The sequence below is a fragment of the Uloborus diversus genome, chromosome 7, assembly GCF_026930045.1.
Source record: "Uloborus diversus isolate 005 chromosome 7, Udiv.v.3.1, whole genome shotgun sequence".
NCBI lineage: Eukaryota > Metazoa > Arthropoda > Arachnida > Araneae > Uloboridae > Uloborus > Uloborus diversus.
The window spans coordinates 99,712,931-99,729,977 of NC_072737.1; the positions used below are offsets into that span (position 1 = coordinate 99,712,931).

The following is a 17,047-nucleotide window of genomic DNA, read 5'->3' on the forward strand; positions in this document are numbered from 1 at the left end:
ATTTTGTACACATATGTGCCCCTATGTGAACTTGTGCCCATTAGTTTTTGGCGCGAATTCCTCCAAGGGGGGTGGAGCAATGGGACGTTTTTCGAGTTACGCGTGCTTGCTATTCCTCAGGAAGTAACTGGCGGAATCAAACAAAATTTGGTCCATATATTGCCAGTAACAGGAACAGGTGCTGATTCAATTTTGGTGTCAATAACTCAAACGGGGGTTGAGCTATAGAACGTTTTTTGTCGTCAATTGTGACTGCTGTATCTCAAGAAATAATGAACGGAATGAAAGAAAAATTTATCGGCAAGTAGCCCTTAGTGGGTATAAAAACTGATTTTATTTTTGTGTCAACAGCTAAAAAGGGGGTAGCGCAATCACCCGTTCTTTTTTTCCATTTTGAGTGCCCTATCTCAAGAAGTAATGCTACGTTCTGGTTGAAATTTGGAATATATGTGAATCCATATGTAAACAGGCTCTGGTTTAATTTTGACGCCGATCGCTCCAAGAGGTGTTGATTTTTTTTTTTTTTTTTTTTTTTGCGAATAAAAATATTTTTATTAATGCAACAATAAGAAAGATAAATCGTAATAGATTGTCGTCTGCGTATTTCTCGTGATTTTAATTGTATGGAAATGATAGGAAATATTATCTCAATGATTTAAAATTTTTAACTGTTGCCATCTTATGTTTGTTAACAAATAAAATATTTGTAATTAATTCAAGCAAGGCTTTTAAAATAACTTTCAATTTTCGCTCTTTGCTTTGCTTTTGCAATAATTCAGACATTGGGATGGTCAGATAAATAAATACCTTTGTGCTGAATAGTAAAGTCAGAACAAACAACGTAAGTAGAAGCACAAATTTGTAAATTACAGCAGACACGTGTTTCGGCGTTACAGGGAACGCCTTTTTCAATGCAAAAAATAATGAGCTTATGGATGAAAAGACATCCGACAAAAGCCAAGAGCAGATAAGCATGCAGCTTAAAAGATAAAAACAGCGGATTAGCCAAACACCAATGACAAAGTTATAAACCGATCAGGAACCAATAGGAATGCAAGCAAAGGCCAGAAGCTTTCTCTTAGGTACGAACCCAGAAAGAAAGAATTCAATTGGACAAGGATTAAGCCGAAGCTTAAACAAAAAGAAAAGAAATTGTCAGTAACCGTGAACCGCAAGAAAGGAAAAGCAAATGGAAAACCATGAAATAAAATAAACAGCAACAAAAAATATTCGAAAAAAGGAAAAATAAAGATAAATAGAAGAAAATTGGGGGGGGGGGTGTCAATCAAGACAAAAAGGTAAAAATAAACAAAGGAAGATAGATAAAAATGAGTGGGAAAAAAGGGGAGTATTAAAGATATGGGAGCCAAATGTTAGAAAAATATGGAACTGAACTAAGATCGTTAACTAAGTTAGAACTGTTCCTCAAAATATGAAAGGATTCCCAAAAGTCAAGATCTGATGAATTGGGGCATTTTTGGATAATCTGATAAGAGTTAAAATCAAAAGAGTGATTCGAATCCCAACAATGTTGAGCAATACTAGACTTATTTAATTGTTGTTTTTTCACATAATTTTGATGCTCTTTCAAGCGAATTTTTAAAGCACGCCGAGTCTGTCCAATATAGGCAAGTTTACAACTACAATTAATTCTATAAATTCCACAACAATTAAGAGGGTGAATAGGATCTTTAAGAGAAGAGAATGAAAGTTTATTAATAGGAGAGAACACCACCTGGAATTGGAAACGTTTTAGAATCTTAGCAACTTGATAGCTTACAGATGGAAAGAATGGCAAAACAACCAAATTCTTTCTGATGAAGGTTCGGTTAAGAACATTAGTTTGGGATTTATTTGAAAGTTTTTTATAAATGGAATCAATCAAAGTTGGCGGATAGTTTCTATCAATTGCCACAGCTTTAAGATAATTAAGTTCCACTTTAAGAAGTTCCGACGAAGAACAAATATTAATTGCGCGATAAACAAAAGAATTGAAAGCAGAATATTTTTGATTTGGAGGATGAGACGATAGTCTATGAGGAGGTAAAGAGACAGCAAAAGGTTTGCGATAAACAGTAGTTTCAAAACCAATTTCAGTACGAGAAACAAGTACATCAAGAAATGAAATGCAATTATTCCGTTCTTTCTCACAAGAAAACTGAATATGAGGATCAATGGAGTTTAAAATAGATAAAACCTCATTACTCTCAAACTGATTCTGGTTCATTAGAACAAAACAATCATCAACATACCGAACATAAAATTGGAACTGCAGTTTTTGGAACAGCTTAACCTCAAAATAATGCATGTAAATATCACTAAGAATGGGGCTAAGTGGGTTACCCATAGCCAGACCATCTAACATAATATAAAAATTCCCATTAAAAACAAAAGAACATTGCTTAAGACAAGTATGGGCAAGGAAAATTAAATCCTCAATTTCCGTATTGGTGAAATGAAATTCAGAAAGTCTTCTACGAAGGCATAACAATGAACCCTCGACGGGAACATTCGTAAATAAAGAGTTAACATCAAAAGAAGCCATAAAAGAATTATTTGGAACGAAACTATGAATTTTTTTAACAAACTCAACAGAATTTTTAATAGTAAATAAATTGTGACTCCTAAGGGGAGAAAACACAGAGACTAAATATTTTGCAAGTTTGTACGAAGCCGTACCAATATTGGAAACAATCGGCCTGAAAGGAATGCCAGCTTTATGCACCTTAGGTAAAGCATAAAATCTAGCACAATTAGCAATAGATGGAACAACAGAGCGTTTAACATTTGAAGGAATAGACTTAACAGACTTGACAGCAGACGCAATAGTTTTTAACTCTTTATCACTAGGATCTTTAGAAATTTCAACATATGGCCCAGAAGAAATCAAATCATTAGTTTTATCAACATAAGATGATTTGTCAAGAACAACTATTTGGCCACCCTTGTCAGCTTTGGTAACAACCAGATCCGAATTCGAAACTAAGTCTTTAACAGAACGGCTAACAGTATTAGCAAATACAGGTTTAGAAATTTTCGAGTTAAAGTCAATATTAGAAGCTATAAGATGCCGAATCGAATCTTTTTGAGAGGAAGTTAAGGCACTAAATTTAAAAGCTTTCTCAACAGGAGCAATAAGCTTTGAAAAAGAAGGATTAACACTCACAGCAAAATTATCATTACATTTTAGAGCCTCAATTTGAGAATTACTTAATGGAACGCTAGAAAGATTAACAACAACATTCTTATTAACAACAGGTAAATTATCAAGAGGAACGACATGAGAAGATTTACAAAGCATAGCTAATTTCTTTTTCAAAACAATTTGATGTTTATCAGAGGAACGAAGGGTTCTAGACCAAGAATTTCTGTCAATAATGTTAAAGTTAGGAATGGAATTAGAAACCGAAAGATGTAAATCATAAAGTTCACGTTCAATAAACGATAAATGTTTCCTAGTTTCCTGGATCGAAGCTCTGAGTAAAGCCAATTTCGACCGAAAGATTACTTTGTCAATTTTTACAGAACGTGGTAAATTACATTTCAAAGAAATAAACTTCGGAATAATTTTCTTGCGCCTACACTCTTGAAGAAATTTTAAATGGTTCAAAAAACGAAATTTCTTAATCCGAAGATTGGCAAACCTATTGATTTGAGACATAATCAAAAGCAAAACCAAAACAAATGAAAATAAACAAAATCAAACAATAACAGAATGAATAAGAAACAAGAAGTAAAAAGTCACGATCAAAATACAACAATAGACAAAAATACCGAAAACAGAAACAAAAACACAAATTGCATAAAAGGCGGAAAATGTAAACGTAAGGCCCGTTTAAGCCAAAATAATAAGATAAATAAATACCTTTGTGCTGAATAGTAAAGTCAGAACAAACAACGTAAGTAGAAGCACAAATTTGTAAATTACAGCAGACACGTGTTTCGGCGTTACAGGGAATGCCTTTTTCAATGCAAAAAATAATGAGCTTATGGATGAAAAGACATCCGACAAAAGCCAAGAGCAGATAAGCATGCAGCTTAAAAGATAAAAACAGCGGATTAGCCAAACACCAATGACAAAGTTATAAACCGATCAGGAACCAATAGGAATGCAAGCAAAGGCCAGAAGCTTTCTCTTAGGTACGAACCCAGAAAGAAAGAATTCAATTGGACAAGGATTAAGCCGAAGCTTAAACAAAAAGAAAAGAAATTGTCAGTAACCGTGAACCGCAAGAAAGGAAAAGCAAATGGAAAACCATGAAATAAAATAAACAACAACAAAAAATATTCGAAAAAAGGAAAAATAAAGATAAATAGAAGAAAATTGGGGGGGGGGGGGGGTGTCAATCAAGACAAAAAGGTAAAAATAAACAAAGGAAGATAGATAAAAATGAGTGGGAAAAAAGGGGAGTATTAAAGATATGGGAGCCAAATGTTAGAAAAATATGGAACTGAACTAAGATCGTTAACTAAGTTAGAACTGTTCCTCAAAATATGAAAGGATTCCCAAAAGTCAAGATCTGATGAATTGGGGCATTTTTGGATAATCTGATAAGAGTTAAAATCAAAAGAGTGATTCGAATCCCAACAATGTTGAGCAATACTAGACTTATTTAATTGTTGTTTTTTCACATAATTTTGATGCTCTTTCAAGCGAATTTTTAAGTTCTAATGAACCAGAATCAGTTTGAGAGTAATGAGGTTTTATCTATTTTAAACTCCATTGATCCTCATATTCAGTTTTCTTGTGAGAAAGAACGGAATAATTGCATTTCATTTCTTGATGTACTTGTTTCTCGTACTGAAATTGGTTTTGAAACTACTGTTTATCGCAAACCTTTTGCTGTCTCTTTACCTCCTCATAGACTATCGTCTCATCCTCCAAATCAAAAATATTCTGCTTTCAATTCTTTTGTTTATCGCGCAATTAATATTTGTTCTTCGTCGGAACTTCTTAAAGTGGAACTTAATTATCTTAAAGCTGTGGCAATTGATAGAAACTATCCGCCAACTTTGATTGATTCCATTTATAAAAAACTTTCAAATAAATCCCAAACTAATGTTCTTAACCGAACCTTCATCAGAAAGAATTTGGTTGTTTTGCCATTCTTTCCATCTGTAAGCTATCAAGTTGCTAAGATTCTAAAACGTTTCCAATTCCAGGTGGTGTTCTCTCCTATTAATAAACTTTCATTCTCTTCTCTTAAAGATCCTATTCACCCTCTTAATTGTTGTGGAATTTATAGAATTAATTGTAGTTGTAAACTTGCCTATATTGGACAGACTCGGCGTGCTTTAAAAATTCGCTTGAAAGAGCATCAAAATTATGTGAAAAAACAACAATTAAATAAGTCTAGTATTGCTCAACATTGTTGGGATTCGAATCACTCTTTTGATTTTAACTCTTATCAGATTATCCAAAAATGCCCCAATTCATCAGATCTTGACTTTTGGGAATCCTTTCATATTTTGAGAAACAGTTCTAACTTAGTTAACGATCTTAGTTCAGTTCCATATTTTTCTAACATTTGGCTCCCATATCTTTAATACTCCCCTTTTTTCCCACTCATTTTTATCTATCTTCCTTTGTTTATTTTTACCTTTTTGTCTTGATTGACACCCCCCCCCCCCCCAATTTTCTTCTATTTATCTTTATTTTTCCTTTTTTCGAATATTTTTTGTTGCTGTTTATTTTATTTCATGGTTTTCCATTTGCTTTTCCTTTCTTGCGGTTCACGGTTACTGACAATTTCTTTTCTTTTTGTTTAAGCTTCGGCTTAATCCTTGTCCAATTGAATTCTTTCTTTCTGGGTTCGTACCTAAGAGAAAGCTTCTGGCCTTTGCTTGCATTCCTATTGGTTCCTGATCGGTTTATAACTTTGTCATTGGTGTTTGGCTAATCCGCTGTTTTTATCTTTTAAGCTGCATGCTTATCTGCTCTTGGCTTTTGTCGGATGTCTTTTCATCCATAAGCTCATTATTTTTTGCATTGAAAAAGGCGTTCCCTGTAACGCCGAAACACGTGTCTGCTGTAATTTACAAATTTGTGCTTCTACTTACGTTGTTTGTTCTGACTTTACTAATGGGATGGTCGTCAAGTTTTTGCATGTGTAATTTTGTTTTTGTTAGGAATATTGCTTCCTCGTCAAGCATGGGGAGGGATCAGAAAAAGGAAAAATATAGAAGAAAGTTTCGTGATGGCCACAACATACTAGTTATTAATGCAACAATAAGAAAGATAAATCGTAATAGATTGTCGTCTGCGTATTTCTCGTGATTTTAATTGTATGGAAATGATAGGAAATATTATCTCAATGATTTAAAATTTTTAACTGTTGCCATCTTATGTTCGTTAACAAATAAAATATTTGTAATTAATTCAAGCAAGGCTTTTAAAATAACTTTCAATTTTCGCTCTTTGCTTTGCTTTTGCAATAATTCAGACATTGGGATGGTCGTCAAGTTTTTGCATGTGTAATTTTGTTTTTGTTGGGAATATTGCTTCCTCGTCAAGCATGGGGAGGGATCAGAAAAAAAAAAAAGAAAAATATAGAAGAAAGTTTCGTGATGGCCACAACATACTAGTTGTTGATCATTTTGTATTTAATTCATTGTTGTATTTGTGGGTGATTAAAAAGGAGTGATCAGAAACTAACTGAATTAACCAACAGCCGATGAAAGCAAATAACAATGCATAATCTTCTCTTCTCTCTCGCTTTTTCTCTCTGAGGACTGCTGTCACTGATTTGTCAGCCCAAAAACAATTTTTACTGTGTATTATCGCAATTCCCAAAAGAGTATTTTGCTATTATTTTCTGAGATTTTTGTAGTTCCAATTACCCCTTATAAATGCTTCAAAATGTAGGATTTTATATCTATTTTACAAAAATTCCTCTGGGGGACAAACCCCTAAAATTGGGAATATTCTATACCCTACTTAAAAGGGACACCATTTTCCATCATGTACCATGTGTATAATGCATAGTGGGGGGGGGGGGGTTAAAAAATGGCCCTTTTTGCTACCAACAGGAAAGTTATCCGGACTACAAAAGAGACCCTGCCATAAAGGTTGAAAAAAAAAAAAAAAAACAGAATCACTGATGATTTTTTTCTTGCTCTATTCCAAAGTTTATTTCACACTTATTGATTTTTTTGTCCTGAATTGATTTACTTACTATTACTTAATTCTTCTTTTTATTAGTGTAAACATGGTGGGAAAAACATTATATAGCATTAAGACAACCTGTTAAAATAGGAAACAAGCTGCGACGGGGAGTGGCAACTTTTTTACTCCACCACATTTTGGTTCGATACTATGTTTAGCACTTTCAGGTCTGAGCATTCAACCGCATCTCTCCCGCTGGACTAAGATTTTTTGGCGCTTTGCATGATTTTTTAAAATGCTTAGAAGATGTGTATTTTAGTAATTTTTTATTTATTACATTCATCAAGTTGTCTTCTTTCACAATGAAGGAATTATTTGAATTATAAAAATTAATTTTTAGTAAGAAATTATCGAAAAAAAACTTGCTTGAAACTAAAAAAAAAAGTTCCGTATAGTAAAACATCATTTTTAACCATATATATTGATTTTATTAAAAACTTACCTAAATCTTAAACAAATATCTGAAAATAGGTTTCATTTGAAAATAAACATAATTTAATAAAATTTGCTTTTGTATGGTACATTTCAAAGCACAAATCTAAACCCTAATTCTAACACGTTTCATGTAGTTATTTCTGCTTGGTACTGCCCATCTATCTATCTATATATATATATTATATATATATATATATTATAATATATATATATTATATATATATATATAATTATTAATAAAAGCAAAAGGCTCATAGATCATAGCTGAAAAAAGCTAGAAATGTATATAACTCATACTTTTATAGCTAAGAGAGTTAAGATTTGACCCCCGAGAGGATCTCGGGCTTAGTTAACTTCATCAAAAACAGCAACCCAAATGACACTTGGAAGTAGACCTCAAAGTGTTTAACCCCCTTAACTGCTTCGGGTTTATACATACATCTTGTTCAGACAATGCTTTTACTACCCCAGGCATATATACATACATCCAAACACTATTCATTTATTTTCATTGCATTGCTAGCAGTAAAAAGTATTCCGAAAGCTTCATAATGCAATGCAATGAAATTGACAGAGGATCGAAGGATTACTGTTTCAAAGGGGGGGGGGGGCGGGAAACAGTGAAAGTAATAACAGTCAAGTTATTGCTTGCATTTCTGTTTCAGGTTAAAGGTGTTTTTTTACTGTTTTTCTTCTGGTGTCTTTCCGTTTATGTTTACTGTTTGTATTAAGTGCTTTTTTTTACGAATCGAATCGTTGCACTGTATGTAATGTTGGTTTATGTGTATAACCTTGGTTCCGGATATATATCATAGGGGAAAAGAAGTTTTAACATCTTTTTTTATTGTACTTGCTGTAAAACTTTAAATTTTGTATCTTTATTTTTTCTCTTATTTATTACTTGGTGAAAAGTAACTAGTTTTTAGACAGCAAAACATGCACTAATGTAAAAAAGGGTGACACTCGGGAGTGAATTTTGTACCTTCCCCTTGGCAGGTAAGGAGTTAAACAAATATTAGTTACATTGAATTGAGATGGGGAACTTTTTTTTTTTTTTTGATATCTTATTACCAGAACAGGATTTGGGGCATATCTGTAATTTTATTTTGTGCTTCTGAGTTTTCATCTTTGTTTCCCTAACTGCCCATAGAAATTTCGGAAGTATGCTTTTTTATGAAAAGTTGCAATCCTGACTTCAAAATGGATGTTACTCTGTCAGACTAATTAATTACTTTATCATCCTAAAATTTTGCAGGAAATTCCACTGTCCGAAATCCTTTCTGTTGAACCAACCAAACAACAAGTGAGTGGAGAGTCTGGTCAAAGCTATTGTTTTGAACTGCGAACGGCAAGTGTGGATTATTACATTGGAGAAGATCTCGACATATCTCGAGGTTGGGAAGTTTCTATTCGCCAAGCACTTATGCCTGTTACAACTCCTACAACAATAACCCTTATAAAGGATGTTGGGGGTAAGTTTTGTGTGATAAAAAAATTTTCAAGTGATTTTTGTATTTTTGTATTTTTTTATTTATGTCAATATCAGCATTTCTGGATCTTTGTTGTTTTAGTAAAGTGTTCATTATTCTAAGTGGATGCAGTTACCATTTATGCACTAAATGAAGCCGCTATATGTATGTATGTTATAGATCTGAGCTTAGTTTGCAAGATAGCTCTTGAGAATTTTCCCGTACTTTTCAGTATTCTGTGAAGATTAGACCATTCAAACTAGAGCTCCTGAACTTCTTTTGTTTGAAATTAAGCTTTGCTGTAGGGTATCTTTTTACCAGATCTTTGTTCTAGACCCCACTCCCTCCCTTTTTTTTCAAACAGAGAAACGTTGTTCTACTCTCTTTACCAATCTCTTGCAACAACTTCAGAAATGTCTAGTTTTCAGCATTGAAAAAAAGGACAGGTATTGCACTAAAATTAGTTCCTCTTTGCAGAGCAGATATAATCTTCTGTCTTGGAGTTTGTTCAAAACATGTCTTCTAATTTTAATGACCGAATATATGTAAGCAAAATTTTAAAATTGTGAACAAAAATGCACCCTTAAACAAAATGCTCTTTTTAACCATTTTTCAAAGGGTAGTCCACCCTGCCTGTTCATTCCAAGGTTTGTCAGTAGCATATACTGATACCCTGGCTGTGAAATGCCTTTTTTCTTATTTATTTATTTTTTCGATGTCATAAAAAACTCTTGAACCTGTGAAGTATTATGGTGCAAACCGCAAATTCATGCGACAATTTGTTGGTTTTCTATGATTTTTTTTAAATGTGTCAAGGACTTTTCGGACACCCTTTATTTCATTCATTGTACTTTTAATTTACTTATATAATGAAGACAAATGAGAAGTGATGTTTGCATCAATTTTTTTGAGGGTATACTCCCAGTAATCCATTATGCACAACATGTGTATGAGATCATAAGACGTTCAAAAGCTGTTGATTTATCAAGTGTTAAGAAATATAAAGAAATAAGGTAACTTGTGGGAAAATGTGGTTAATATAAATATGTTAGGAAAATTTAAAAATTCAATGATGGAATCTGAATTATAAATGAAAATTTTTAAGCTTGAGAGTATGTGCTATATGTCTAAAAAATTTTTGAAATTATACGACATACATGTCACCCCTGCAAGTAAGAATAGTTTAGTTTTTTAAGAGTGCACTGATTTTTTTTCAATCACAAGTAAGTGCTTCCATGAGGTAGTGGCATTCATGTAGAAGTTTTGCTAATGCTCATTTCCAAAAATTTGTAAGTTTGATATTAAATAGTACTATTTTCTTCATGTAACAAGGTCATGAAAATTTGTAAGAAGTCATGAAAATGTCTTGGAAAAGTCATGGATTTTTTTTATCCAAATAGAGTATGAACCCTGTCATTCATTTCGTTAATTGCACTTTCTACCACAGAATATCATTTTTTGTCCGTGCTAAAAGAGATTGAAAATAATTTTATCGCAGCACTGCCATGAAGGGAACGTAAAGTAATACAGCGCCAAAACACTTACCAGTTACCAGGCGTTGTGCCACTGAGGAAATGTGAATTTAGCGTTGTGATTTTAAGAGCAAAACCGCATGCAATAATCCCTAGAACAGGTTCAAAATATAACATGACAAATCAAATTGTTTGGGGGAAAAATAAATGTTTATTCACTTCAAACACTTGTACATGGCAATATACATGTACAATTATTATTCAAAGCAACTCTAACTCAAATTGTTCACAAACATTATTACAGTTGATTGTTAAAAGAAAATTCCGCGTGAGTCATACCACAGATTAATTGCAGAGGGGATAATTCACGATTTAGCACTAACATTTTAAGAGAACCCTTCCATGAATGCAACCTATATATGCAATCAATTCCTACAAGATAAATCATAATAGACATGAATCAAATGTTATGTACTCACGCAAAGTACACACAGAATCCAGAAAACCCCTCTCCTTCGGTAAGAAGATGCACATCGTCAGGACGAATCACGCAAATCCTTAACGAACCCTCAGATATCAAGTACTCAAAAACTATTTAAAAAAAAAACTAGATCACGTAGCAACAGGTTGCCGGAGCATAGAAAAAGAAGCCTGGAACCAAAACATTCACCAAGGCATGAAATGTACATATGCCGAGGGTTGTAATCATGGTAGCGGCATATGTAAATTACATTTTCGAAAGGCACTAGATTCGCCAATGAAGAAACCTAGCAAAAACCAGTTCATCTAGCATATTGTTCAGGAAGGAATGCAGTTTGTAGTATAATTAATATGCAAAAGGTGACCTTGGCATTGAAGAAACATTAATGAAGAACCAAAATGTTCAGTTTTAAAATTCAGTAAGGAAAAAGATTGAATTTGATGAAAAAAATAGAATTCAGACAAAATGGGGTGGCTTGACACCACATTACCTTATCTACAAACTCCTTACAAAAAAGTGTTCTTTTGCAAAAGTGTGCTGTTATTCACAAATCCTCCCCATCCAAAATGTTAATTTATAAAACTCCCTCCCTCTGGCCGGCATTTCATAGCATTACGAAGGAAGGCACCCCCCCCCTTCCCCCATAATTTTATTACAGTAAAGGTATATTAAAATCTCAATGCATTTTCTTTGGAAGAAAAAACAAAATGCATAATTACATGGTTTCTAGGATCTGGGGGGAGGGGGACATTGACCCTCTGATTGCCCAAATGACAGCTGTTCCCCCCCTTTGGTTTTGAGCAAGGTATGCCCTTGACGAATGCATTTCAATCCATCAGGTCAAGAACTGTATTGATCATTATATGTGCAATGATAACTCCAACTATATAAACATGTTCTTTCTTTCTCAAATCAGTTTTCTTACCCCTATTTTAGCAAATGAAATTGATGAACCCTTTGGCCATCAGAGTTTGCCTTAACAGAGCCAAACTCCTCTTTGTGTTTTAACATCTAAGTTACAAACATTCTCATAATTTCTTATAATGTATATTTCTTATAATTTCTTCCAGAAAAAAGTTTAGAATTTCAATATTTACTTGTTTTTTTTGTTTTTTTTTTAAATGACTAGCTCCTCATCATGATGAAAATGGTAAAAAGGAAAATCAAGACCAAAATATTGTAAGTATTTATTTTGTTTGCAAGATGAATTTTGTTTATATTTCAGGATTTGAAGAGAAAATGCTTACATGTTTTTCTTTTTAGGATATAAGCCTACAATATCAAATATTTCCAGAAGAGGTTTTAGGTTCTGGCCAGTTTGGTGTTGTTTATGGAGGTAATTCTTAGAGATAAACTTAGTGTATTTTTTTAATTCCTAAATTGATGTAAAATTACGTATTATATGACAAAAAAAAAAAAAAAAAAAAAACAAGGGCTTAAACCGAGTTCAAAAGTTTTTTAGCAAGAAAGCTAAGATTGGAAAAGAAATTTTAGCAAAGTGCTAAAATGTTGAAGGTTAATGAATCAATACGTCCACATACCTTTTTACCTCATTGTGTTTTTATCTCCGGTTGAAAACGAAATTCAAAACTCAGCCATGACAACTTTAAAGAAAGAAATACACAGTAGCCTTTTTTCTTGATTTGACATGAATAATTTAAAATTGTACTTTTTACTAAGAGAACTGATTTTTCAAACGGTTCAAGTCCCTTCCTTGTAATAATGCACTTGTCGAGATGACATGATACCTATTTAGCCTAATTATTGTCAAACTCAATAGTTGTTTGAAATGGTAGCTTATCTTAGATAAGAGAAGTCACTATGTTTGCATCCTCTCTCGAATTGTGCATCTTTTTTTTTTTTTTTTTTGCATTATTATTTTTTGATCGAAAAAGCGAGAATACAGTGCTTCATTTTCATAATTCAAAAAGCTTTTTCTCATTTTTCAAAAATGCGACTGTAGCGGAAACCCTGAAAAACACATCTCTTATTACTATGTGGCTTTTGAAGAACAATAGTTGAATATGATTGGCAGAGCCATACAAGTATCTCTGTCAGTGTACTGTCAGTTTACTGAAAAGTTGTTGTCAGTGGCGGCTCATGCTTTGAAAAAGTGAGGGGGCCAGAAAAGAGTGAGCCTTCCCAAAGCCAGGAGGGGGGGGGCACCTCCTCAACCCCGGTTTTTGATTTTTTTAATATTTTTTTTTAATATTTAAACTTTCTTAAAATAATTATTTCTGTTAAATAAATAAAATAAATTCATTTTAAACACATGACAAGCTACAAAATACCCAAACTACCAAGTAAAACACGAACAATATTAATACCATGTTTATGTCCATGATTGCTGGCAGGGTGGTGCACTTTCACCCCCTGACGTTCAAAAATAAAATTTAATTAATCGGAAAGGGAAAAGCTACAAAATACATCACAAAAATTATTGATATCACGTTTATGCCCTGTATCCTTTCCGGCGCTGCAATACGTCTCCCTTGAAGCACCGGTAAGGGGCTGCAAGGGAGGCACTTTCAGCCCCTGGCTTTTCAAAATAAATAAATTTTAAAAAGTAATAATAATCTAATATTTTAGTAGTAATATTATTTTAAATCTTTTAATAACTAATAATTTTGAATGAGTAAAATTAATTTTATTTTAAGCAAGGCTAAATTACAAAAGTGCAAAAATATTGTAATCAGAGAAATATGTAAAAAAAATTTAAAATTAATTAACTTTAACAAAGATGAAAATACATCTCGGTATTTGCTTTAACATAAATAAAATAAAAATAAATAAACTACATTTTTAAAAACTAAAAAAAAAAATAATAAAAAACTAGTAAAAAACCCCCTATTTTTAGCGATTTACATGCGGATGTACCCTTCTGCATATGAATTCTGCCGGCGCCCATGGGCCAGATTCAGAATTTTTATACAGACAAAGAAAAAGACTTCAAACTCTTTTTATATTCTTTAAATTATTAATAACTTGTCATATTTTCTTTAAGAGCAGTAATTTAAAACAAGTAATAACTTCTGTGTAACAATGGGAAGACATTTTTTTAATAAAACAATAATCTTGTGACAATATATACACACACGTACATACTTCACAACGCACAACAGTGGGGCTACTAGAAAATGATTTTTAAGAGGCAGGAAGGGGGGAGGAAAGCACGTTATAGGAAAAAGTCTCATTAATTTGATTGATATAATTTTCTCATCAAATCTCTCAATTTTGAAACTTGTAGCTTTAAAAATGCAATTTTAGACGGTCTTTGGAGTTGTTAAGGGAAAGTACGGTACAGGGGTCTCCGCGGAAATTTGTAGAAATTGAAGCCTTAAAACACCCTTATAGACCATATTTATTGGCGTTGGGGTAAGGGATGGAGCTCCGAGACTTTCCCCAAACGTTTCTTTTTTTGAAAAACAAATAGAAATCAATTCTTCCTCCCCCCCTCCAATTTTTCGAAACTGCAGTTCCAAAAATGCAATTGTGTACAAACTTTGGAGCTTTTTACGGGAAGAAGTTCTGAAGCTCTCCCGTGCATTTTTTTTCAAAATTGAAGTCGTAAAACTGAGTCAAGAAAAGAGCAAACGGTCTAATATTGTTCAAATGAAGGCTTCTTTCTTTACTGTATGTTGTTTATTTTACCTAGCTTGAATCATGAAAGAAGAACATTTAAGCTATGTGAAATAAACAACATACATGTATGGTAACTGTCTCTGCAAATCCTGCTGTAAATATTGAGGTTCAATGCATTGGTGTTGAGGGGGATAAAAACACATATAATAAGCTGCAGCGTATAATTTGCACCTCATTAATTTTACACTTTTTTAACAGATAATCTGCGGATTATAAGCATGAAAAACGGTACAATCTATTTTTTTTATTTCAAGCATGTAGTAAGCACAAAGAAAGGAAAATCAATAAAAAGTTATAAATTATTGTCTAAAAAAAAGTGAGGTGGGCTCGAGCCCCCTCTGGCCCCTTCCAGGAGCCGCCACTGGCTGTTGTTATTTGACTACTTCTGAACAAATAAAAAATTTTAATTTTCAATATCTAGTTGAATAATAAGTAATCAACATTTTCACATGTATTGAACTTGACTGATTGAACTGATTGTTACATGTTTTATGAATAAGAAATGAAATACTACTTTTTGTTTACACCTAAAGGCATCAGAAATTACAATTAAAAAATAGTTTGAATCATTTAGGATATTTTAATATGTTTTTCCCCTAACATTTCTTGATGATGAAACAAGTTGGCAATGATCAATTTACTTTCCCATTAAATTTGTTAACAAAATTTTTAGTTTTTTGAGCAGTGTAAAACAAGCTAAAGAATTTGATGATTAAAATTGGTCCAGAATTGTATTTTGTATTGATATGCAATTTTAATCATTTTAAGCTTATTGCAACAAGTAATATTTGATTTTTAGGTGTTCATAGGACAAGTGGTCGTGCAGTAGCCATAAAAGTTATTGAAAAAGTTCGTTTTCCCACTAAGCAAGAAGCTCAACTGAAAAATGAGGTGTCGATTTTACAAAATATTCATCACCCCGGTGTGGTTAATTTGGAGAAAATGTTCGAGACACCGGAAAGGGTATGTAGCAAATGCTTCCGGTTTAGTTTTTTTTTTTTAATCATTCAAGTTTTTTTTTTTTTTTATCTCTATAAAAGAAAAATTTTGGAGCATAAATTGTAATTTTTAGAATATTTTTAAGAACACAAAATTTGACTGCAATTAAGTAACATTTATTTACTAATTATTTTTTGATAGTAACTTTTGTTAATGTTATTTTTCACTTGGACTGCTTTAAACAAATAATTGGTCTTTCTAAAAGTAATTCTTTTACCTGTTGTGATTAGTTATTATGCTTGACATTGAAGTTTAAAAAAATTATTGCATTCATTGAAGTACTGAATAATTAGAAGTTGATAAGCAAATAATTTCATTTACATTGTTTCACTGTTGATATTTTATCAATTTGAAAAGTGTTAGAGTGATTAACTTTTGTACTTCCATGTAAATCACTGATAAATTTTTGGATTTGTTTTATGCATATTTCTATAGTGTTTTGTTTGATTTTGCTTTTATTGTAGATTTTTGTTGTAATGGAGAAGTTGAAGGGTGATATGCTGGAAATGATTCTTTCAAGTGAAAAACGAAGACTATCGGAACGAATAACTAAATTCTTGATTTTCCAGGTATTAAGATAAAAACCGTTTTGTATTAAAATAAAAATTTAATACGTTTTGATCAATTATAAGCTACAAGTACCATATTAAAAAAGATATTTACTAATGAGAGCAAAATAATTTTCAGATTTTATCTGCATTAAGGCATCTTCATTTCAAGAACATTGTTCACTGTGATTTAAAACCAGAAAATGTACTTCTGTCATCAGATTCCGACTTTCCTCAGGTTTGTTTTAATTTATAAGTTTGAAAATTAATCACCAACTTTTGGTTTGGTTTGTTTTATTTTTATTTATTGGCATTTTCAGGTGAAACTTTGTGATTTTGGCTTTGCACGCATTATTGGGGAAAAATCATTCAGAAGATCTGTAGTGGGAACTCCGGCCTATTTAGGTTTGTTTCTCAATCTTAAAAAAAAAAGTATTCTTCCTTTTTATTAAAAAATTCATTTGTTTTTTTGAAATATTTACCATTGTTACAAAATAAAAGAGACTGCCAGGATTCTGCTTTATCATAGGTAAAAGTAAGAATTGCGATCAGGTAACACAAATAAGTTGTTTTTTCAATCAAGATCTGTATATATAAATGGTAGAAATGTACAAAGATTGAAAATGATAAGTAATACTTATGCCATGGCTTATTTTTTGGTTTGATACCATGAAACTCATTTATAGCATCGAAAATATATCTGCACCATAAAATTCTTTTGCAAACATGATAGTAAATATCAAGCAACTACTGTATTCAATATACGGGTCATTCTCCAGAAAACGTAACTTTTAAACGCAAATATTTTTCAATTTTGAAACCTTTTGTTTTCTTTT

General features: G+C 32.3%; 1 protein-coding gene across 1 annotated transcript in view; it reads left to right on the forward strand.

Moving 5' to 3' along the window:
• Positions 1 to 17,047, forward strand: part of LOC129226600 (serine/threonine-protein kinase D3-like) — a 111,830-nt gene that overhangs the window by 67,720 nt on the left and 27,063 nt on the right. The window contains exons 12-18 of the mRNA XM_054861224.1: positions 8,856 to 9,072; positions 12,152 to 12,201; positions 12,286 to 12,358; positions 15,464 to 15,627; positions 16,128 to 16,232; positions 16,351 to 16,449; positions 16,532 to 16,616. Coding sequence (XP_054717199.1) covers positions 8,856 to 9,072; positions 12,152 to 12,201; positions 12,286 to 12,358; positions 15,464 to 15,627; positions 16,128 to 16,232; positions 16,351 to 16,449; positions 16,532 to 16,616 — 793 coding nt within the window. The remainder of the gene's footprint in view (positions 1 to 8,855; positions 9,073 to 12,151; positions 12,202 to 12,285; positions 12,359 to 15,463; positions 15,628 to 16,127; positions 16,233 to 16,350; positions 16,450 to 16,531; positions 16,617 to 17,047) is intronic.